The 26376-nt window shown below is 36.8% G+C and overlaps 1 protein-coding gene across 4 annotated transcripts in view; it reads left to right on the forward strand.

Annotated features, from left to right (window-relative positions):
• Positions 1-26376, forward strand: part of sbf2 (SET binding factor 2) — a 124245-nt gene that overhangs the window by 6942 nt on the left and 90927 nt on the right. For all 4 annotated transcript variants that reach the window (XM_038297724.1, XM_038297726.1, XM_038297725.1 and 1 more), the window contains exon 2: positions 10753-10838. In XM_038297724.1, coding sequence (XP_038153652.1) covers positions 10753-10838 — 86 coding nt within the window. The remainder of the gene's footprint in view (positions 1-10752; positions 10839-26376) is intronic.

The following is a 26376-nucleotide window of genomic DNA, read 5'->3' on the forward strand; positions in this document are numbered from 1 at the left end:
ACTCTGGAATTCACTCCTTCCTGATATTTACAATACTGATGCTTTACCTCTGTTTAAATCGAGACTAAAAATGCATCTGTTCAAGACTGAATACATCCACTGACTTCCTCCACTGTTTTTAATATTGTGTGTTTTGAAAGGCGCTTTAAATAAACGTATTATATTTCTTTATATGCCAAATGAAATTTTTATAAGATGTCATTAACAAGCCACTCAGTCCACATGTGCAAAAAAATCCAAGCATAATGCCGATTATAACACTTCTGGGAGCTTTTCTTAGATTCTGGCTGGACCATGGTCCCTGTCTCTATTGTCAATGTAGTGCCGTAGCTGTGGGGTTTATGTTACAGAAAGAAACTAAGGACATTAAAGCAATATTTATATAATATAATATGGAGAATTGATCATCAGAGAAGTGTCTGCTGGCCATAATATACCATTTCTCTATGAAAATGACTCTTATTATTGCAAATAAAAAAATAACCCATAGATTTTTATTGGTTGTAAGGCATAATTGCCAATGTTATAAAAAATAATGTTAAATGACACTGTGTTTTTTTTTTTTTTTATAAATGTAAATAGTTTTCTTTTTTGGAATGATTTAGTGAACTAAACTCAGCTTTTTTTCCCCATGATTTACTAATTCATTGAGGCTATTCTGTGAGCCATCTGCTGCAGGGATCTTTATAGTAAAGTGAAAGAGGAAAAGCAACTTAATGTGGCAGGAATTGCATAACAAACAGGGGTTAAAACAGACAATGCCTTAAAGAAACATTTTAAGTTGTAATTTTTTCACCAGCTATCAGCCTCATGCGCATCACTGTAAAGGGATTTTCTTTCATCCTTTTTTTTGTGTGAGTCACTGCCTTGAATACAGTTGAATAAAAAAAAACCAAGCCCCAATCTTGAAGAACTAAAAAAAAAAAAAAAAAAAACAGTTATTGGTCAGATTTTTTATATTGAGTTGTAAAACAACAAAGTACTTGTAAACGTTGCAAAATAACTCTTAAAATGTCTGAGCCTCTAACTTATGTGATGCTACAAATAAAGCATTGTTTGAAACCAAAACTGGGAGCAGACAAATGTTAGGAAGTGAAAATTTTTCCACTTTAGGCCAGAGAAGTGATCCTTTTTTTTTTTACCTTGCAAAGTTAAATCTGCTTGTTAAATTTGATAGTTTTTGGACCCAATTTGAAGGATAGTTGGAGATTTTGTGTTTTTAGAGATTCCTTTGGGATCTTATTACACTATTATATATATAAAAAAAGACTATTTGAAAGTATATAGAAAAGTATTTAGATGTTGACTTGTGTGTCGACATGAACATTCGAGACATTAGTTCATTAAACCTGGTGCTATTTGGTTCTGTGTTTTGATTTCAGCTCCCATTCAATCAGGGTATACCGGCGGGAAACTGGTAGTTTTGTTGTTATGGACTAAAAAAAGCAGACTTAACTCTCCGTTCAATTATTTAAACCGTCTCATTGCTGTCATTTTGTCACTTCTCCCAGTTTCATACATTTCCAGCTTCCATAGGTAACACCTGTCCAATGTTAAATCACCTGCCATGAGCTCACTGTCATCATTTACTTCTATTCGCCCAACATCGACCAAAAAGGACCAGATTCTGTTCCCTTGAGTCTGGTATAAGATGGAGGTTGGTTTCACTCGTTTCTTTTTACATACAAGATTTCTTTCCTCCGTCGACTGTTTTGCTTCCTTTGACTTTTTGTGCAGCTTGTTGTTTGGATTTCTCTCAATGACGAACACCTACATCACAGTGGTAAAAATCAGAACATGATGATGTTTGTCACGATGCAAATGAACCTAAAGTTCATGGCAGGAAACGTTTTAGTCAATCCTATTGTTGAAGTGAAATATGACATTCAGGATGTTGACAGTAGTATTTCAGAGCTATTTGTTCAGGCAGTCAGTCTGACCTCTTTGTGCAGTAATATCTAGATCTTGATATCTATTTGACAAGGAAATCTAAATTGGTTGACGACTCTGATGTGTTTTGCTTTTCTTTACCCATTTGACTGGGAGGCAACCTTCTGATTCGGTTATGCTTTTTACATTTTTGTTCTGAGGATGTAATATGAAGACATAAAGCTTCCTGGTCAGTGCGCCGCTGTGACTACGACGGAGCTCACCACCATTAGTGTGTGAAGGTCTGACTGAAAGAAAGTAGTGTAAAGTGCTTTGGAGTTTCCTGACTTGAAATGGTGCTATGTAAGCACAGGCGGTTTACCATTTGTTATTGATGACATCATCAGTTAGCTAATCTCCTGTACCATTTGGCCATGCAAACTTTGTTCTGTTTCATCCTTTGCATAACATTTAGTGGACCATCAGTTTGGTTTCCTGATGGTCATTGCATGTGAGTGAAGTCTGGGATTCCCCACGTTTATACAAACTTTTATTTTATTATTATTTGGGTTTAAATCCAGCTCCCCTCATTAAAAATAAAACCTTTAATTCCAACTACTCTGTAAATTATTCCTTTGTGTTTTTTTCCTCAGCAACCTAGTTCAACAGAACTAGTTGCAAAATCAGTGCCAGCACCAAGTTGGAGAACATTCCTTTCTTTGATGGATTTCCTCTTTTATGGCCAATCAATCTTAATGTTTTGTGTTCTACGAATGCGAAGAGGTAATACCTGTGAATTTGTTCCAGCGGGGTCCACCTGTGTGCATAATTTTGCTATTATCAGGTTAGCTGCTGACGTCTGTGTTACGTAAACTGGCAGACTTCACTGGTGGCCTGTCTATATATGGTGACGAAGGAGTGTTGGCTGATTTAATCAACCCCAAACAGCGGTTGGATAAATCAGGAAGATAAATTGAAATCTTTCTTTTGCTAGGAGTAGAAACATCTGCTCTAATCAAAGAAGACTACCGGTAATAACTTTTACTTCCAGGGTTTTCACTTGTTTGAAAATATGCCACATCACGCAATTCAGATATAAATTATTAGGGCTATTCAGTCTAGGTCAAATATATGTGTTTACACGGGAGCTTCTAAGAATGTGGTTGTATGCTGACTTGTTCTGAAGTCGGAGAGATGACTGCTTGGCACGTTGTCCAGGTCAGAAAACAAGAGGAGCGATCAGAAGCAGCGGTCGACCACAAATGCCGAGGCTTTCCAACCACATTTTGGGCCTCCTGCTGTTTTTCAAAGAGTTTTTTTTTTCTTAAGGCGTAAAAAAAAGAACAAGAACAAAATGTGCTGCAAGTATATTAAAAGTACTAGCTTAAAATTCAATAAAAAATCTACATATTTTTTGTGTTTCTACACAGAAAAAGTTGATAGGGTGTCTACATTTTTTTTATTTGAATAGATAATATCAAGTTGTTCAAAATACAAAATATATTAACTATTTTCCTAAAATGCATGTTTTGAATCTCCTTAGGGAAAAAAAGAATTTTTTTTTTTCCTAATTTCTTTCTAATGCTGCTTAACTGAACTGAACCTGCGTACATCCAACTGGTGGTACGCTTCTCCTTTTAAGCATCCATCATGGCCTCAGCCAACTTTCCTTCCATCTTTGTTTTTTCTGCATCTTCTGCCCAAAAAAGGAATAAATAACCTTTTTTTTCCCTTGTTTTTGCACTTCACTCCCCTTTGTTTCGTGCTTGGCGGATGTGCAAATTAGCATGCTTCTTTTTCAGGCCTGGAGTCCATTATCCTCGCTTATGGGGGTTCTTTATAGTTATCATGGGGGTTGTATTTGAAAGCGGGGCTTGTTTTAATACACGAGTAAAGGCTTGTGGAATGTCAAGAATTTTGTCATTTAGTTTCATCTGTGGTTGAAAGTTACTACAGGGAACAATCAGTCCACATGTGTTTAATTAGAGGAGCTGCAAAGACCTAAAACATGTAATTGTCAGAAAGATTGGTGTCCTGCTATATCGCCATGCTGTGTTTGGTCCTCTTCTCATTCATTTTTATTTCTTTTATTTTATTAATTCATGCAAAGCTTTTTAAATTGTCCTTTTACTAAATTGAGCTTTACAAATGAACTTGCCTTTCCTATAATTGTGAGCAAAACAAGTTATACAATCATCAATCAAATTTGAGTTCATTAGACAAAGCTGATTGGAGTAAATAAAGTGTATGGTTTTCAAATGGTAATCAAAAGGACTAAGGGGAAGATGTCCAAACCAGCTGGACCCTCATAAACTATACAGATTAATGTAAATATTTGAGGTGACCTAAAGCACGAGTAGAGGACTCTATGTACACCATTAGACCAGGAGGACTGGATCCTAAGACCTTCGTTGTGATTGATGATCACCCTCCCATGTAGAGCTCTATGTTTCAAGGACTTGTTGACAGCAGGCCTGAGGTGCCGGATAGCTGCAGTCTAAAGACCTTGTGTCAATTTGTTGATGTGTTGCTGCTCGTTTTCCTGTTGTGGCAACTCTGCCTCCCTTGTCCAACGTATCTAATCTCTGTTCAGACGGTAACATGGGGGGCTTCATAAGGATTCTGCTGGGGAGTTTGCTGAGTCATGGCATGTACTGAGTTATGAGTGCTTCACAGCAATCTGTGGCCAAACATCCATTGCCAACACTAAACATGTAGCAGTTGCCAGGGTGACCTAATCTACGTTTTAGGCTTTGACAAGTGCAAACAAAGGGCCAGCATACACATCAGTATGTATTTGGAAGTCCTAACTTGTACAAAATCAATATCATGGTCATTTTTAAAGCTGGTATTTGTAGAAATGTTGGGGGGTTTTTTGTTTATAGATAAAATATTAATTCAGGAAAAAAATAGTAATTTGGTTATTAATTCCACTAACCAGCAATAGGTTATATTCTAATGGCATCAAAACAACTGCTGTTGGAAATATTAAGAATTAATTTAACTGGTAAACTACATCATCAGTGTTTATAGTGATAATGCCTGACACTTGAAATACAATATAGTACTAAATACCCCCAAGCTTTCCTGCAAGTGATATTCCAACCAGGTTATGATTGTGCAGTTTATTATTTACGAATTAATCCACACGCTTATGGATCTACTTTCACTTAATGCTAATTTTCGGCTAAATCCCTCAATAACTATATGAAGCGGGGACTATATAGTGGACTTTATAGTGAACTCAGTTAACTGACTGTTCAGACAGATTATCACTACTTTTTACTCCCAAATGGTCACGTAACTCTTGCCTCCCCGCACGGGGCCTATGACACCCTTGTCTTGCCACCGACACAACAAATCCCATCCCGCTTTACGAGGAGTGTTCTCACAAAGCATTCTGGGATATATCTGCTTGTCAAGTGACCATGGATGATCACTATTTCCAAAGTGCATTGTGGGAAATTTTCGAGTTCACTACTTTTTCATCCACTAGACAGTTGGACACTCATCTGAAATGGCGTAACCACTAACTATATAGTTCCCTATATAGTGATTAGGGAGGACGTTCAGACACGGCTCTAATCGCCACATAATCCAGAAACACCAACTCTTTTTTCTGTTTTGTTATTTTGACAGTAGACATAAAAAGTATATTTTAAAATACAGATAGTTTAACATGGACAACCAGTAACTCTAGACTTCTCCTTTTATTTTTCATGACACAGTTTCCTCTGCGTGACCTCTCAATGCCTGATATAAACTGTTGTTACGTGTCCAGCTCAATATTGAATGCCGTTTTTTTTTATACTTCCAATAAAAGTGCTTTAAGTCACCAATTTTTCTTGAATGTCCCCTGCATTTGTTTCTTTATATGACATTAGTTTATTGAAATCAGCAGAGCTGGCAATATAGTGATGCAGGGTTTCATCATGGTTTGAATTTCAGGCATCTAGGTTAAATAAACTCTTATCAGCCACATTTATGTAATTTCTGTCTTTAAGAGATCTTTATTTTTTGTCTAACGAATGGAAATTGTTTCCAAGTTGACAGAGCTGAAAATAGTTTAAAATAACACCATGGTGAAGTCATTGAATTTCCCCCCCCTAATTAGATAAATATCCTTTTCTGTTTGCTTTCAAGATTGCTAAATAAGAATGCTGCGGTTATGCATCACCCTCTAAATAGATATGCTAACATGAGTTATGGGCTGTAATTTAAATGTAGGAATTTTGCAAGCCCTGGCCATATGGTGTCCTTTGAGAATCTATGAGATGGTTGATTTGGAGGTAAAGATTTCAGGGTTGAAGGCATTAAATCGGACATGCTAAATGTGGAGCTCATTTCTCATGTCCATATCGATGTCTCAGAAATGTTGTTGTGCTTAAATGTACAGGCTATATTTATTGGTCACACCCTGTTGGCCTAACTTGACACTTTGAATGAGGAAAATAAATATTAGAACCTATAACAGTGCTGGTCAAGGTTCAGTTTAATTTGAAGAGGAACATTTTAAAAGCATTTGCTAATCAGATTGGAGCAGAGATTGGTTTTAATCCTTTCCTATGTGAAATGTTCCATCTTGTGTACAAGCTACTGTCAAATTAGTTCAAAGCTTTTCTAAATAAATACAGAAAAAAAGTTTTAAACAGTTTAGAGGTTGTATTTATGGTTGAATCTGAGCATCCAAAATGTGCAAATTAAAAGTACTGAATTAGTTTATCTCAATGTGTTGATTTATTTTGTAACTTTTTCTCTAGCTGAGCCGCGAAAGTATTTTAATCATAATAGGTCAATATTGGATTTGGGAAGATTTAAGTGTTGGGAATGAAGAGGTTGGTGATAGAGGTTTGTTATATATGTTGGTTCTTTGGCCTGTTCTGTGTGAAGCTTGGATTTCCTCAGTGCTATCAGCCTAAATTATGTTCTCACCAATTTTTTTAGAAATATATTTCAGATTTTTTAGTATTTTATTATATTTTGTGCTTTTACTGTAACCTCGATTCAAAATGTTTCAGAACTTGCTACATGTTTGCCCATTGTCAGAAGAATTGACATCTATTCATAGCTAAAAAAAAAATTGACTGAAAAAAATACCATATTCCCAGTTTCCAGATGGTTATCTTAAATTAAAGAAATTTATGCCGTCCGTCCGTCCGTCCGTCCATCCATCCATCCATCCATCCATCCATCCATCTGTACTTTTTATCCGCTTAAGTTTCTTCTTTTTTTTTAAGTTTGTTATAAACTGATCATGGTTGATTGCAGTTTTAGCATGAAATTTTTCCTCAGAAAGCTTAAAGTATTTTAAAAAAAACTTCCTACAAGTTAAAAAAAAGTGAAAATCAAGTTTGCATTTAAATCTTTTGTTGAAAGTCAGATGACTAAAACGAGTCTACAGGAACCCCCCACCCCAGCGCCAAGGATGTTGTTCAGCCACAGTTTGAACATTTCCAACGAAATAACTTGTTCTTTTGATACCTGGCTTATTTGAAGTTCCTCATCTAGGTGGATTGCTTCTGCTTTGAACAAATCAATTCTTAACCCCTAGAACCCGACGGACCCACCGGTGGGTCCAGCTGCCACGTGACCTCGTAATTTTAACAAACCCCCAGTATTGATGTAAAAAACACATTTGGCACAGTTTGGTGACATTTTTGGATAAATGTGCCAAAATGGCCTCTCCGCCTAAGAAATTTCTCACTAATACCATTCTAAAATAAATATGATTCATCTGATTGAGTCCAAATTTTGTATATTTTTACACAACATTTAGATTTAAAAGTCTGTACTACTTTTTTGTGCTATAAATAATATTTTGGTAGTGTTTTGCAATGTTTATTTCAAAGAAAATTTTGGCGAGGTTCAAAAAATGCAAAATATTTTGTATTTTGTCCCTAATATTTCAGGCAGGGTCAAAGCTACAATGGTGCTGACACCAGAACACCATTCTATGACATCTTACCTTTACAGAGGTACCAACATTTTTTTCTTAAATCTAATAGCTGTGAGGCTATAAGTGATTTACTTTGGTGTGTTTTTGTCAGGCAGAAATTTATTTATACCCCCTGAGGGTGTAAGAGGTTAATGTATCTAAGATATTACTGGCATATTTTTTTCTTCCACCTAATTAATAAATGTGGAAGATGCAGATAAGGAGACTGATTTTTCTTACACTGTAAACGCTGCAGCAATGGCTCACCAGACTTAAAGTCATGCGACATTTTCACATTTTGTTACAGATTTGTTTCATTGCTTCTCTTTTGCATTTAATTTGAATCTGTATGCTTCGTATATGACTCTTCGCCAATGGTTAAACCAGAACCTAAACCAAAGATAAATGGTTTGTTTCAATTGAATTTTTTTTTCCTCCAACTGTATTATAAATGGTTTGATGTTATTTGTTCATGCTTGTGTCTGTTATTTAGTATTAGTAGTACCATTCCAAGATTTTTTAAGAGAGTTTAAAAAAAAAAGGTATGCTCTGTTTCAGCAGATATTCAACTTGTTCATTGCCATAAATGGTCAGAAAACAGGCTAATAATCCGTGTATCATTCGTTCTTTCTATTTTCAATTGTCAATCAAAAAACAAAAAATAAAAAATTGACTGGTTATTTTGTTTTTTATGGTTAAACCAAAAACGAAAAAAGGATTTGTTTTTCATATATCAATTCTAAGCTCAGATCAAGAATACGAAATGGAAAAACGGACAGAATCCGTGTATCATTCGTTCTATTTTCAATTGTCAATCAAAAAACAAAAAATAGAAAATTGACTGGTTATTTTGTTTTTTGTTTTTTATGGTTAAACCAAAAACGAAAAAAGGATTTGTTTTTCATATATCAATTCTAAGCTCAGATCTAGAATACGAAATGGAAAAACGGACAGCAACGCAGAGTTTGATTTTAATATTTAATCGGTACAGTTTACGTGACCCGGAAGTTTGGTGGAGCTTTAGCTAAAAAAAACAATTGGCTTACCCCCATAGATATCCATAATAAAGGCTTTATTATGGATATCTATGCTTACCCCCACCACGTTCGATCAAGCTGCACCAGATAAGGCAGTCGGACCTATCAGCCATGGACAGTTACGGTCGAGGATCCAAGCGTGTGACTCTTAAGGAGGAGGACATGACAACGGAGAAAATCAGCAGGATTTTCCAGGTATAACTTTTTTCTTGAAACTTTTCTGTGCACTGTACTTTTAACTAGCAACAACAAACAGCGTTCTAGCGTCGCCATGGTAGCCACTTCATCACCCCACTGCCTCGCAAAGAGCTATTTCCGGGTCACGTAAACTGTACCGATTAAATATTAAAATCAAATTCTGCGTTTTTCCATTTCGTATTCTTGATCTGAGCTTAGAATTGATATATGAAAAACAAATCCTTTTTTCGTTTTTGGTTTAACCATAAAAAACAAAATAACCAGTCAATTTTTTATTTTTTGTTTTTTGATTGACAATTGAAAATAGAAAGAACGAATGATACACGGATTGGACAGCAACGCAGAATTTGATTTTAATATTTAATCGGTACAGTTTACGTGACCCGGAAATAGCTCTTTGCGCGGCAGTGGGGTGATGAAGTGGCTACCATGGCGACGCTAGAACGCTGTTTGTTGTTGCTAGTTAAAAGTACAGTGCACAGAAAAGTTTCAAGAAAAAAGTTATACCTGGAAAATCCTGCTGATTTTCTCCATTGTCATGTCCTCCTCCTTAAGAGTCACACGCTTGGATCCTCGAGCGTAACTGTCCATGGCTGATAGGTCCGACTGCCTTATCTGGTGCAGCTTGATCGAACGTGGTGGGGGTAAGCCAATTGTTTTTTTTAGCTAAAGCTCCACCAAACTTCCGGGTCACGTAAACTGTACCGATTAAATATTAAAATCAAATTCTGCGTTGCTGTCCGTTTTTCCATTTCGTATTCTTGATCTGAGCTTAAAATTGATATATGAAAAACCAATCCTTTTTTCGTTTTTGGTTTAACGATAAAAAACAAAAAACAAAATAACCAGTCAATTTTTTATTTTTTGTTTTTTGATTGGCAATTGAAAATAGAAAGAACGAATGATACACGGATTGCTAATAACCAATTTGCAGCTTACTTTCATTAGGTGTACATTTATATTCCTTTAAAATATTTAGAATGGAGAAATAAAGAAATAAATGGAATGTGTTTAGATGTTTAGCTGATAACCAGAGATGCACTGATCCTTTTTTGTCCTTTGTGATACATGGGCTGATCGTATTAGTCGATATATGATACCAATCCAATACTACTGTTGAGTTAATTACTGTAGCCGTATACTTTGTCATGTGAGTAAAGGCATCAGTTACTAGATCACTGTAACTGTATTGCTGCGTATGATGTCAATAAAAATAAAAATGATTTGATCGAATGCTGGATTGGTATCATTCATCTGAAATGTGATCCAGCTAATTCTGATCCGTGTATCGGATTGCTGCATCTCTACTGATAACAGCATCTCTGATTACATTCATGCATTTTTGTAAGGTTGTTTTCTTCCACGGCACATTATCCAAAGTCACAGGTAGATAAATATTGTCTGACAGGACAATCATATTATCAGATATTATTGAAAAAATATTAGTTAGTATATCTAATAAATAAAATATTCCTTATTTGTATTTCTGTTTTCTCTGGCAAAAATCTAATTTTAAATTCTTAGATCAAAACGTGGCTAAAACCTTTGAATTTTGGTATTTAAAGCTTTTTGGAGACTATAAAAAAAGCTAACAAAGTACACATAATTGTGGGGTTTATAAAAAAAAAAAAAGCTGCTTTATGTGGTTTAGAGCAACTGGCTGGTTTTCATCTGTGTCGATTACCTGACTGAGATTTGTCCTTTTATATGCAGGTTCAGGAGAAGGATGTGGGAAGATTATTCAGCGTTTTCCCAAGAAGGATTGGGAGGGAACGGCTTTTCCTCAAGGAGTGGAGATGGTGAGTTTAAGCATCCTCGGTAATTACCTCTGAATAACTAACCAAAGAAGCAAGGTGTTTGGGAATGTGCAAGACTCTTACATTGGACTACTCATGTGTTTGTTTTTAAAAAAAAAAGTAAAGGAATAACATATTACACACTTGTCCTCCCAAAATTAGCTGTAGATATCAGCACTTTCTGTTACAGTTGGTCATTGCTGTTTTTTCTAAATTTGGTTATTCATCTAACCCCAAACTCGCTAATCAGAGTTTCACCAAATCACATTTACTGCTCACTCTATGCCCAACTTCCCTGGTTTCACTTCCCATGTTCCTCCATTTTCTCCAGTAATATGAACAGAATTAGCTACCTGTTTTAGTTTGGCCCCTGCTAATTTGAGTGGAGACCCCTTGGGGTCTTTGACAGGAGGTCTGTTATCCTTAGATGGACAATCCAATAGATATAGGAAATATTTTCTTATCAGGGATGAGAAAAACTGTCAGTCCCTAGGGAAACATTCTCATTTGACAGGATCACGCTGCCCAGGACATTAGTGTCTGTCTTATATCTGTTTTTGTTAATTTAAACTTAGCACCACTGATAAACTCCTAATGACTAAGCAGACAGTTGACGAGGGAGTGAGTGAAAAAAAAAAATACATCCCAGAAATTGATCATCCTTATAGTTTCTATTCCTGTTCAAAGGCCACTCAAGTTCTTCCATGTGTTCTTCTCTTTTTTTTTGTTTTAGTAGACTAGTACTGACAACCAGTGATTATCCCTACCTGGGTTTTACATGTCTGATTTCTAACAGAAATGTACAACATAATGCCTCCTTCAATATCACCTAATCTAATTGATTAATATCTATTTGTGTTATTGTAAATTTAACATAATGTGATTTTTAGCTTAGCTAGCAAAGCAACACAGCTAAATTTGAAGACATGAAATGCAGGAAGACGTGAAGGCTGATGAAAGCTGTGGTCCTGCTTGGTTGAAATGTATCAATACTGTAAATAGTTGCTTATCTGGGTGGTATTTAAGGAAACACATGCACACAGAAAAAAAGCAGATGTGGAGAGGGGCTGTCATCTTTTGGAAACTGAATTAAGGGCCGATTTAATCAAATTATCTAGTTTTCTTTTATCCAACCTGAAAGGGAAATCCCAAAAAACCAATAGCTACTTAAAAGAAATAAAATAATTCACTACATTAAGTCAAATTTAAATTGTAATTCCATTTTGTTTTTTGTTTTGTCTTTTTGGTTACAGAGAGCTAAATAACACCATAACCTTAAATTATATATATATATATTGCTGTATAAATTGAAGGTTAGACCTTTTTTTTATTTTCATTTTTTTTGGTCATTAATCTTTTTGTAATATTCAATAAGAAAAGGTTTTAGTTATGCTTCAATATTACTCTTATACAACAGGTCTCTCGCCTTTCAAAGTTACCCCTTTTCCACATTTTCTAGGATCTTTTTGAAAATCTTGCATGAAATCCCACCAACAACCAACCTGCTTCGGGGCTTTTCATGATGTTAAATTGTCCTACGTCTCTCTCTTTGTTTTTTTTTTTTGTTTTTCTAAAGGTTCTTAATACAGTTTGTGAACCAAACTGCCATTTCTGTACAATTAGATACACGTGTCTAGTTTGGCTCAACCATTCATTCAATACCTGATATTTACCCTCCATGATTTTAATGATCTTTGCTAAATAAAAATAGATCAGTGCTGTTATTTTTAGCACATAAAAGGAAAAACCCAGCAGGGATTCTCATGACTTTGTCTGTATAAAGGAAACTTGTACGATGTGTGGTTTATTGTTGTGATTTGGGGAACATACCGTTCATGTTTAGTGTGTTGACACAGTTACAGCTGCAGCTACAGTATAGATTGTTTCTCCATGTGGACATGAGTATAAAAAGCCCAATTGCATTATTGAATGTTTATACAGCGGTATTTATGAGGAAGCTCAGAACAAACAACGCTTTTGATCTGCCATAAATTTTTTATTTATTCACTGGGCGGTTTTAGTGTCACGCAGGCATCTTCCTATACAAGCCACTTGAGTTTGTTGGTGGCCATTAGGAATGTGTCTCGTCATGTGTCACTGCTTAGAGGTGACTAATATTAACTCTGACAAGGCCATTTTATATTTTGGAAGTTAAAAAAAGCTTTTTGCTGTTATTTTGGGGGAATGGATGTCTTTACGATGAGGATGGATCTCATTTATTTCCTTTAATGACTCTGAGGGATAAATTAGGGTGGCGCCACTTACTCAGCATCGTCCCCAGAGTATCTTGTCATGGTTTTTCTCTAAATATAGAAACGCTGCAACAACTTTAAGTGGATCTATTAGTTTAGTGTTTCCAGATGTCATCCGGGGCCATTGCATACCATTTTAAATTGGTGCTTTTAAAATTGAGAAATATAGAGAACTCAATAGGGACATGATCCCTTCCAACATAGGCTCATCTTTTAACTTTCTAAGAAGCACTATGTTGTCAAGAATATTTTGGATTATTATGGAACATGTTGATGATTTGTTTGTTTTTCAGTGAAGCTTTTTTTTATTATTTAAAGGGGGAAAGAAAAAAAAAAAGAAAGAAAAGTGGAGGCTTTTCTAGAAATTTTGTTTCCGGGCTACGTGTTTGCAAGAAAGCTTGGTTTAAAGCCTAATGGCTGAAATTCCTTCTTTGAAGCTTTAATGAAGATACACCATAGTGTTTAACAGACCCACTTAGCAATTTGCATTTTGGCTCCATTTTGGTATGTAAACCATTATTATTTGCAGATTTTCTCCTCTTCATGAAAAAGCAAATTACTTTTTCTTTTTTTTCTTTCTTTCTACAAACACATCTGTAGAAAACAGTGGATCAAGCTGAGCACGAAAAGCATTTTGCGGTCACAACAGGCCCCCAGCAAACTAAATAGCCACAGATGAGGAATGCACCAAGAAAAAGCGTTTACAACTTGTGCTCGGAAAAATGTGTTTCTAATCTTTACAGGCAAGTGATGATGATAGGAACCAGCTCAGATCCTCATCTGTTGCGGATGAGCCGCGTCTGTAGAGGGAGGTCAGTGCTACATGCACCTAGTAAATTTCCATCACTTCACCCTCTAGCAGCGATGCAGGGGTGCTTGGCTTACTGTAAATGGTCAGGGGTTCACTAGATGGTACCACAGTGGGGTCTCGGGGTGAGGCTTTTAATATGCAGATTTCACTGAACGGCTAAATGAGATGAATTAGTGGTCACCAACTATTTTGCTAATCGTTTTTATTTCTAAAGCAATTTAACGAGTTTTAGGCACATTATGTGGCAGAAAAAAAGGTTTCTAATATGATTAAGACTGTGAAGATTAAACATGCATGCACAATTTTGGCTAACCTTACTTCATTTGATAATTGCCTTAAATGTTATAGTTAGATAATTCTTCTGATGGGTTTAGCAAATTCCAGTATTTTTAGATGTTTTGGAGCTAAAGTTTCCTCCACTTAGTCAATTTCAGCTACAGTCCTTACTTTTCATGGCTCTCATTTATCCTATGTGTGCAAATTAAGGTCAACGGCTCAATAGTTAGTTATAATATAGCTTGAAATTTTCTTGTCTCTGTGGGGTGATGACACTGGTGTTGTACAGTGAACTAAATACTTTAATTTCTAAAACCTTTTGATGAAAAATAAAAGGGATAAACATAATGTTGCTCAACTGGGTCTGCCTTTCTTCCTGTTTTTAACTGTAGTTAGAGTAAACATCAGCCTTCGCACGGGTGGAGTTACTTTTAATGGTTTTAAGTGAGAGCTCTGATGACCAGAAAGAGTGGAGTGTGTTTTTTATGCAAACTATGTGGCTTTCCACCCTTGGTGTCATGGGTGGTAACAGCACTTAAAGTTTTGTTGTGTTTTCAATAAATAAGGTTTTGCACAAATTGTCAGAATATATGGAAAGTAAAGCTAGTGTTTGAAGGTATTGTGGAGGATTTTCGCCATCTCCACTTAAAAAACGCGCATGCAGGAGCATACACAAGCCCATTTCTCCTCGTGCATGCTCTGCTTAAAAGTTGCTGTTCTGATAGCTCATACAAGCTCCCTGTGCTCGAATGTCCGCCCTAACCTCTAAATCCCTCATCATTGTATAGAGAGGGGACTGTATAATGGGCTTTATAGCAAAGTCAACTGAACGTTCGGACAGATGATCACAACTTTTTGTTACGTTGGTCACGTAACTCCTCACGTGAATAACTCGCGTAGCTCGTCTACACTCTGGTGCAGGGCGTTGAAGGTGTTGTCCATGATGGATGTAAGCTTGGACAGCACCCTCCTCTCATCCACTTCCTCCACTGAGTCCAGAGGGAAGCCTAGAACAGAAAGGGCCTTTCTCACTAGTTAACCAAAGGGCTATAGAAGCTTTACATCAGAAGCAGATATAAGAGAAGTGTTTTTATTAGCTTGCTTATATCAGAGATTTCATCGAATTCTGATACCATTATCGGAGGTGCAAACCAACATTACAAAGTCTAAAAAACTTTTACAAGTTCCAAAACAAATGATCATTTCAGAAAACAAATTTAAATAAAAAAAAAAAAACTTTTACAAGTTCCAAAACAAATGATCATTTCAGAAAACAAATTTACATTAAAAAAAAAACTTTTACAAGTTCCAAAATAAATGATCATGTCAGGAAACAAATTTACATTTTACAAGTTCCAAAACAAATTATAATTTCAGAAAACAAATTTACATTTAAAAAAACTTTCACAAGTTCCAAAAACAAATGATCATTTCAGAAAACAAATTTACGTTAAGAAAAAATTTTATACAAGTTCCAAAACAAATTATATATATATATATATATATATATATATATATATATATATATATATATATATATATATATATATATATATATATATATATATATATATATATAATGTATGTGTGTGTGTGTGTGTGTGGGTGTGTGTTTGTGTTTTTGATGTATATGTATGTTTTTTGTTTTTTTTTTCACTCAGAGTCAAATCCGGCTCTGAGAAGAAAACAGTATTCTCTGAAAAGAAAAAAACCCAAAAAACAGTCAATTCAGAGGTTACATATGCCACATATTTAGCAAAGAATGCTTGGAATGACACTTTACTCGCTCTGTTTATTTGGTCAGCTTGCTTGTTTAATTACCAGCAACTTTTGTTTAATGCCTGATGTACGTGAATGTTTACATCGGTTTCCTTTAGACAACATGTTTGTATCGTCTCTGAAGTGGTGCTAAATTTGCTGGTGTCTCGTTGATGGCCTAGTTTCAAACAAGCTTCAGCTGGGGGGCAGATGGCAACGTGCTTACATTTGTCTCTAGATTACTATAGTACACAAAGGATATCATGTTTAAATAATGGAATGCAAGGTGCTCAGCCTGTGCAGCCCAGATCATCACTCCACCACCACCAGGCTTGATTAAATTTGGTCCAGCTTTGGGTTGGCAGGTCAGATGTGCAAAGAATAACTGAAAGTCATATTTGCCCTTAAAAGCCTCATTAGTGTGTCTCTACTTTAATGTGCTTACAAAGGTTAATAATTATATAAGTACTTTAGTGATATAAGTCCATTGGTGGTACAGAGCCTGAACTTTGGGCAGATTTGTTGAAGAGTGACAAATGTGGTCAATGTTTCCCCATCCACGGTAACCCAGTGGAAAAGATTATTAACAAATAGAAGTGTTATGAACTTAAGATTGTTTGTATGTGGTGCTAACTCAAAGTTGAGCTAAGTCAATTCATTATGCTTCATGGAAAAATCACTTTTTGGTAATTTTATGTTGTAGTGACATACAAAATAAAAAGCTTTAATTGTGTGTATGTATTATACCCTGCTTGTAGCAATGTGAGAGTACAAATGCACTTATCCCATACCTAGATAGAATATCGGCTCTGATATTGATCGGATATCTGTGATTAGATATCAGAGCACGGAGATCCAATCCAGTGCACTTTAATTGAAACTGCTATTTCTTTCTTTTTGTTACTTATTTATAGCACATTTATATATTTGTTAATTTTTTACCTTTTTGCAAAGGTAAAGCCTTCACTACCATGGCGATCGGTACCGGATATTGGCCGTTACTCTCAGCTCAGATATCAGATTGGATTGGAAAAACCTAGATCAGTGCATCTCTACTGGTTAGAGTAGATGTATTGTATAACATTATTTCCAAAGAGTTTCCAACATCATTTAATGATTGACTTCATAATGAGTAAAGTGTATGATTTGTTATGCATATCTGAATTAAAAACAATGATTGATCAAAATGGAGTATTGCTACCTGAAATTTCAGTTTTTGCATTTTTAGTGTGGTTTTTAATGTTTGAACTTAATACAATAAAGAGAATGCAATTTTCCAGTTTATTTTCTCCAGCAACTTTTTAAGGAACCTCTCTAGAAAAGATAAATTGGAATTGAGCACAGTTTGACATTCGGTTTAATAATTATAACCCTTTCTCTTTAGATCAGCCTCATCCTGACCACATAATGACCGCAGAATGACATTTAAGTCCTGAAAGATAATTGAGGACAAAATCTATCCGTAGCCTCTAATTGAAATGAACGTCGGCATACGTTGAAAATGATGGGTTTGTGTGAACGCTCGGCGTGCCGTAGGATTTGTGGATTTGGGGTGAAGACAGATGCCTTGAAAGCTACGCCCGAGAGGTCAGACGCATTCCTAAGTGCTGCAGAGTTCAGTGTTAAACATGAAGGTCAGCCCATTACATGTACCCTGCAGACAACTTTCAGTCAACAGGCTCATTCCTGCTGTCTCCTCTGAAGTCATAATTCCCGACAGAAAAACAAAATGTCTCCAAAGATATATGTTCGCACCGGCCCTGTTTGATCATATGTCAAAGACTGACGTAGCGTGGAGGGAAATGATATCCCAGCCAATGCTGGAAGGACAAAAATAAAAACCTTACCTTTAACGCCACAAAGACGAGCAACAATTTGTCTTTAAAGTGCTGAAATAAGTCAAAGTAGCATTATGAAGCACTTAGTCTCAGTACAACTTACTCTTCATTGATTGATTTTTAATATCTGTAATTATTCATGTTCATTAATTATTAAATTAACTTTATGCCACTGTAATGCACTACACTTTTTCATGTACAGCACTTAACAATGTTTCACTACTGAAATGTATTATATAAATTAAATATAATAAATAAATACAAAATATAACATAATAAATATATATATAAATATAAATAAATCAAGGCTGCACTTAAAAAAATGAAAAAGTCTTTAGAGCTGTACTAAACAAAATTTCTTGTTGTATACACTTGTGTGTACAAAATGAGAAAATAAAATCTGTCTAAGTCTAATGAATTAGGGCTGCAACTAATGATTATTTTGCAAAAGGATTAATCTGTAGACGATTTTTTTTATTTTTATTAAAGGGGTCATAGAATGATTATATAGGGTATTTGGTGCTGATTCTGATGGTCTCTGAATATGGTGTGTTGGCATATTTGCTATTCTATGCACCCTAATGCAAGCCTGGCAATCCGATATCATTTTGACCAGTGTGAGGAATCCTCTGTATAGCTCTTATCCTGGCAGTCTCAATTCAATTTAATTCAGTTTATTTATATAGCGCAAATTCACAACACACGTCATCTAAAGGCACTTTACAGTTCACCAGATCAAACAGTCAATTTGATTCAAAGTTTTCTATCTAAAGAAAACCAGTTAATTGCATCAACTCTTTGCTCTCCTTGCTCGTATGTGTGTGCTTAATGCAAACACATGAGCAAAATGCAGAGGTCAAATTCCTGTATGCCTAAAGCGACGCTAACAAATGAATGATTGCCTTTTTGTGTCAAGGTAATAATCCATTAGAATGAAGCAGAAATCCATTTAAGGTCAAAAATGTTCAGAATCACCAAGGTTATCCATTTTTAAATGTATAATATGGTGGCTTAAACACTCTCCAATGACAAGTTTACTCATAAACTTTAATGTTTTTGAATTTTATCCAACTTTGACCTCTTTCCATCTCATACAGGCGGTATCAGGTGTGTCACAGTGAACATCTGTGACCTAATCTTCAAACTGACCAGTATTTAAGCTCAGACTGGTCCATAACAAACTGCTTTTGCTTGGACCACTATTCAGCTTTAATTTACCGTATTTTCACGACCATAAGGCGCACCGTACTAAAAGGCGCAGTCTCAGTTATGTGTGCCATTTCTGTATTTAACACACACATAAGGCGCACTGGACTATAGGGCGCGTTTTTTATATACATGTACATGTCCTCTACTACCTTTAAATAGCTCTACTGTATTTAAAAATACAGCGGGGGCAAAACTGAGTATGACTGTGCTTTATTCATGTATTTATTACAAAGTATTAATCAAACCTGGGAGCTGGCCGTGAGACAGACACATCGCAGATGACATAGCTGTGATCACTCCTAAATTAACCTAAAATCCTGAAACCTGCCGACGGAATATGTTCACTTTTATTACCGGTATCCTGGTGCCTGCAGTTTAAATTATTTAGATGAAAAACACCTGCCAGCCACCGCGTGAACCCGGAGGCTGCCCAGCCCAGAGGCTGCTGATGAAAGGATTTCTACTGTCGGTGCACCGCTGGTATGTGGGGGTCTGAGCGCCTCCGACAGAAATAGTATAGGCAGGATAATAATCTGGATGAACTGACTGCAATTATTAAGTTTTCAGGTGGACTTTCTCACTTAAAAACATATTAAAACTACTTTATTCCCACTGATCACAGAAAATATAGCTGCAAGATTTAGATTATTTAGATGAAAAAACACCTGCCAGCCACCGCAGTGAAACCAGAGGAGACCCGGCCCAGAGGCTGCTGTTGAATTAAGTTTTCAGGTAGAAAAATAGAGCGGGAGCAAAACTGAGTATGATTGTGCTTTATTCATGTATTTATTACAAAGTATTAATCAAACCCATCAAAGTCATCATCCTCTGTTTCTGAATTAAACAGCTGCGCTAAATCAGACATGCCAATTTCCCCTTCTTCGCTGTCAGTCACTTTCCGTGCCGGGTGGCTCCTCGGAAATTATGCCGGCTTTTGCGAAAGCTTGAACAACAGTGCCAGCAGACACGTTAGCCCAAGCATCAACAATCCATCCGCTAACGGTGGCGTAACTTGCCCGGCGCTGCCTTCCACTTATCGTGAAACTGTGGTCTTTGTCGGTCATCCATCGCTCCCACGCTGCTCGCAGCCTTACTTTGAACGGCCGCTTCACACCGATGTCGAGCGGTTGAAGTTCCTTTGTCAGACCCACCGGCATAACGGCAAGCACAGCGTTCATTTGATTCACCTTTTTTTTCACATCGGCTCTGAGATGGGCACGCATGGAGTCACAGATTAACAGCGATGGTGATGCGTGGAAAAAAAAACACCTGGTCTCCTCACATACACCTGCCTCAGCCACGCTTTCATCATCTCCTCATCCATCCAGCCTTTTTCATTTGCCTTATTATCATATGTCATCAGAGCGCTGCGTCTATCTCGCTGTCAGCTCCCAGATCAGCTTCTCTGATTGGTTGATGCGGCGCGTCCAGCAGCAAAACTTCAATTTTTCCATCTCGAGCAGCAGCAGCGCGTTGGCAGATGCTTAAACGCTCCCGACGCGCAGCGCCTGCTGCTCAAAACGCGCTGCGGGACCTTTTGCTGCGCCTATATGCGCGTCAACCATTGACTTTGCATGTAAACTCGCTGCTTCTGCTGCACCTGCTGCGTCCGGTTCACACCGATGTCGAGCGGTTGAATAACAGCGAGCACAGCGTTAATTTGTTTCACCATGTTTTTCACATCAGCTGTGAGATGGGCACGCATGGAGTTACAGATTACCAGCGATGGTGATGAGTGGAAAAAAAAACACCTGGTCTCCTTACATTCAGCCACTCTTTCATCATCCCCTCAATGAGGTAGTCTCAAAAGTCGCAGTTACAACACACATAGGGCGCACCGCACCAAAGGGCGCACCGCACATTTTGAGGGGAAAAAAAGACGTTTAAGTGCGCCTTATAGCCGTGAAAATATATCACACTATAAAGAAGTCACTGGTTTTGAGACTGGGCCTCATGATGGTGAAGTGATCGACTACTGCCTTGCAGCCCCTGTCTCCCCTCTGGGATCATATTCTCCTCCTTCATGTTTTGGTTCATTCTTGTTGCCCTGACTGCCTCCCACAGTCCAAAGTGTTTCTGTTGGGATAAATAATTTTTCTAAATAGCCTTTAGGAGCAAGCACATGCAGACATTGTTCTACGTTGCCATGCAGTATACTGGATGACCATCAAGGGTGCCCTATTCCCATCTTTACTGACCATCCTCAAATCCTTCAAAGATAAATGGGTTTGGAATTAGTAAAAATGGATTTAACGGATCTCAATATTGACATACACTCCATATTGATGACTAATCAGTGTCATGAAAGTATATTTTTAGAATACCCCCATTTTAGCGATAACTGGCACTAAATAGCTGCTGTGAAATTAAAGTAGTCATCAGATGATCAGTAGCCAACTGTAGACTACCTGTTCTTTTTGTTGGAACCACTGATTTTTATTTTTTTATTAAATTATTTCCCGCCTTTACAGTTTCCACCAAACATCTTTTTTATTGAATACAGTTATATTTGTATATGTCAAAATTACGGTTGCGCCATTAATGGATTTTTGTGTTTATTAAAAATGCATTTTTGGAAAATCAATTTTTTTTCCCACCAATCCATTCATTGGCTTTCCATAACTTGCATGTGACATCAGTTCATCTCTTTTTGTTCTTGTATGTACAACTGATAAAATAAAATGTGTGATGCCACTACCTGCAAACATTTAGTGTTATATTTCCCTTGTTTGTTGTCACAGATGTTGTTGTACCGCATTTTTTTACGACTTAAATTTTATTACCCTTTAAATTAAGGAAAGTTTCAAGAGGGGGTTATTAAAATAAGAGCTATTTTTTAAAGCAACTTTTGTCATTTGTATTTTTATATGATGGAATTTCCATGACAAAAAAATCTCGTTTTCCTAAGCACCAGACAATAGAAATTGCGTTAAAATAGTGGGGTGAACATTATAAATAAAGTTCAAACTGCTGTTAAACAATTTACTATTAAGAGCACATTTAAAGATAAAAATACCTTAAACCCACCTTGTGTGTTCTATCTTAAGGTTTCTACTCTCAGGCCGGGGTCCTTCTGATAAAGGAAGGTGACCTGATTGGACCGCCTTTTAGATATTTTTGTCTTACCGCATTTGTCTAATTTGTCCTGTCTTGAACGTTGACTTGTTGAACTCCGAGCTGCTCTCAAATCCCAGCTGTAATGAGGAACGCTGCTCTCACTTCCTGGAAGGATGCTGGAGTTATTTAGAAAATGTTTGACCTGTGGGTGTCATGTGTAGATATGCGTCTGAGTAACAATTTAAGGAATTAATATTATATAAAAAATGCTCGAGCATCTTACTCATTATCATTGTTTTCGGTCCGTCTTCATGCAATAGAATGAGCACTAACATTCGTTTTGCGAGGAGTCGCTTTTATAACTTTATTCTTGCAGTAAATTGAATAAACCAACAATGACCAAGCTTAAATGGATTATTCACAATCAGCAGCCGGAGTTAGTCAGGCATTAGGCTCTCTGCCAAGCCGTGGTCTAGTGAAAGAATGCACTCTAATTGTTTCTCTTTATAGACCTGCTCGAGTGACCATAGCTCGACATGTCACAGTGCACGTCGATACCCGCGTGTTTGCAAAACTGAGAGAAAAATCCCTAAACATTACATTCCACAAAGAAGGAAACCATTCCAGTCGGGGAGAGAATTGGATGGTGTTTGTCAGGAAGATCCACAGATGAGTAATCAAGGGTTTATGTGCTAGCAGAGCTAAACACATCAGGGAACAAAGCTGGAGCTGTCAAGCCAGCAGGAATTTCCAGGCTGAAAATCACTGCTCCTGATCAGGAAACGGGGAATACACAGGATGGGATTTAGCCGGGGAACATCAGAGACTGAACACACATGAACTGAAGCTCCTTTCAGAAGTTGACTGTTTTCCATTCACTAGACAACAGCTGAATAAATCGGTGTGGTGTCCGGAGGGGGTCCTTGTTTTTTTCTTTGTTTTTCCATCACTTTTTGCTTAAATAATCTCTCTCGGTTTGACCTACTAATGTAATAGACTGCATTCAATGCAGCCTGCAGCAACCAAAACAATAGAAAAAAAATAAAATCTTTCAACTTTATTATAAGTAATTTAGGAGAAAGTGGGGAGAATTTATGCTGAAACTCTTCTTTTTTTTATTTTAACTGTCTCCTTATAGAATCTTATCATACATGAATCATACATCTTAAAGGAATAGTACACCCAAAACATGATTAGCCTTCATTTTCTACTCACCCCCATGCTGAACAAAACTCTGGAGTACTTTTTTGATATCTCAAATGCATCTGGAGATCTGGGAGGCTTCTTGCTGTCTGCTGACATTCAAATAATGGAGGTCTATGGCGCCCGAGGCAGAAAGGTCCACAAAAGTCCACAAAAACGTGTCAATATTCCTCCATACTGCTCGTCCAATGTAATCCAAGTGTCCTGAGTGGGTAGCGTCCATAATTTACTCGAAACAAAGTCATTTCGAACGTTTTAGAGCCTAAACAGTAGTGTATAGGATTTCCTAATAGCGCCCCCATGCGCGCTCACGATTCTACGGAAGCCGGCAGACCAAACCAGCGCATTCAGCTCGGCAAAGAACTCATGCTCTTCCTCAACACTGAAGTCCTCAGACATTTTTCTTTCGTTGTTTCTTTCTTTGCACAGGTAAACAGCACATTTCTTCTTCTACGCTTGCATTATCGGCAGAGCAGACGCTGAATGCGCACTTTCTTCCGGTTTGGTCTGCCGGCTTCCGTAGAATCGTGAGCGCGCATGGGGGCGCTATTAGGAAATCCTATACACTACTGTTTAGGCTCTAAAACGTTCTAAATGACTTCGTTTCGAGTAAATCCTGGACGCTACCCACAATTGGGGAAAAAAGCCGCAGCTGGAAGGAGTTTGTGTACCATTTAAAAAAACAAAAACAAAAAAACATTAAGGTTGGTTTTCTTGTTGTGGGCTGCGTGGTAACCTGTAGGTCCAAAAAAGAAACCAAAAAATGTCTCGACGATCATTGAATTTGGTCGTGTTCTACGCCATCAGCCTGGTGCATTCAGCAAGATCACTTCAAGGAGGTAACATAACATTCATACTAGTTTTAATCACAGCATTGAGTTAAGCTCTGCCACCGTTTCAAAAAATACTTGAATTGCAGACATCCAAAAGGGTTTTTTTGGACAAAAAAGTTTTTGTGACATCACAGTTCTTCGCTATGCAGCTCTAGGATCAAGTGGCTAATGCAGAAGAGATTATTTGTTAATTACAATGATTATTGATTATTATCTTGTCTCCTTGAACCACAGTTGGCCCTGCAGATGGCTACTCAAACTGAGCCTGGTTCTGCCCGAGGTTTCTTCCTGTTAAAAGGGAGTTTTCCTCTCCACTGTCGCCAGATGCATGCTTGGTGTTAGAGATTGACTTTTGACTCAATGAGTCGATGCAATCATCAGGTTTTCCTTAGATGGAAAACTGAACCAATCTGACTCTATGATCTGGTTGATTTGTCTCAGTAAAGTGACTTAAAATGACGTTTTGTGAATTGGCACTATATGAATAAACTGAATTTAATTATTAAAACAAGAGCAAGGCCTCGATCTCAACTATAAGATCGTTTATATGTTCAAATATGTTTGCCCTCCCTTTGCTGAACTTTTAGTTTAACTTACAACTCATATTTTTAAAATCTTGATTCAAAATACATTCAGTAGACTGTGTGCAGTGTAGCCCACAAAGTTTTAGAGGCATGTTTGTTGAGAAACACAGTATGATGTACTGAAATAACATAAAATATGAATTTTATTCCCTTACCTAAAATTAACTTTAAACTTTTCTTTTGACTATTAACCTATTTAAGTTCCTAGCGATATTATGAAGTATTAAAGATGTCCCGACACAGTAACCTCTGACCACATGTAAGGGGGAAGGCTATTGACTTTACTATCACAGAAACTTACATCAAAATAAAATCATTGTTCAGTTTAAGGAAACAATTAAGTATTTTTTTATTTTTTATTTTAATCAATGCCTCCAAGCATCCATCTCTGTGCATACTGTATGTTAAAGTGAATGTTAGGCACATTTGCTGTCAGCCTTCTGATGTTAACAGTTGTTGATTATACCTTGAAACCATATTTTTAGGTTTGACAAAAGCCATTTGAGATGTCAAATAGGGAAAATATTTGAAATGGCTTTCATCTTATGCACTTTTAATTTTCAACTTGGAGGTAGTGGGTGTGCAGCCACCAGCCAATCGCATGTGAGGGTGTGAAGAGGATGGAAAGTGGTGATTCGTTCAAATTGCTTACAGACACGCACACACACACACACACACACACACACACACACACACACACACACACACACACACATTGATATATCTCATTAAAATTACAAGGTTTAACTTTGCCTTAACCTTAGTATAACTTTAACACATCTTTGTTGTGTAGAAATACAGTTCAAAAAGTAATTGTATTCATTTTTTTTCAAGCCAATGTCTTTAGCCTGTATGAAAAATATGCAGAAGACCTTAAATAATAAGAATACGTAATAATGTTGTTATAATTTAAGATCTACATTATATCTTCAAATAACAAGCACTTTTATTCCAGTCAAATTTTTTCCAACACAGAAAATCTTACAGCTCAATCAAAAGTTTACTTTTTCATTTAAAGGCAGGTTGACCATAATGTCCATGGTGTCATTAAAACATATATAGTGAGACTCAGGAAAGGTCCTTAACTCCCCTTTCTGTTTGTGTTTTTATTTTCTTATCATACTAGATTAGTAGGTTTTCACAAGAGGAACAAAACTTGAGGTTTGAAGCGTTTTTCTGAAAGGCAGAAGTGAGATTGATGCTGTAGTGAGTTCTGTATGTTGGCCAGAGCTCCCAGAAGGTGGTGGAGGAAGCACCTGTTCTGCAGCCATTATCTTCCTGCGCTCAGAAGGGCTCTGCAGTTCGACACATGATGGCCATTGTGCTGGTATCCAAGCTCAGGATAAAGCTGTTTACCCAGCTCTTTCATGCATCACTCCATGTGCTTAGAATGCGGTTTGATGTTTGCTCATCCTAGACAAAACAGAATAACAGCCATAGGTTGAAAAAAAGCATAGATATGCAATATTTTTATTATTTGTCTATTATAAAATATCATATTTTATTCTTAGTGAATTTAATGTAACAGCATCTTCATCTTTAATGGAGAAAACACTTTTCTAGTTTATTTTAAATCAAAACTACAGAGACCAGGCTCTCCACCAAATCACCTCCCTCTCATCCATCTGGACCGGTATTTTATGGGATTGCAGAGGGCTAAAGTGGGGGAGTCTATGTTTGTTATCCAAAAGCTAATTTTGCATTTATTTTGCAGCTTCAT

The sequence above is a fragment of the Cyprinodon tularosa genome, unplaced genomic scaffold (genome assembly GCF_016077235.1).
Source record: "Cyprinodon tularosa strain WSP-4 unplaced genomic scaffold, ASM1607723v1 ctg395, whole genome shotgun sequence".
NCBI classification, from domain to species: domain Eukaryota; kingdom Metazoa; phylum Chordata; class Actinopteri; order Cyprinodontiformes; family Cyprinodontidae; genus Cyprinodon; species Cyprinodon tularosa.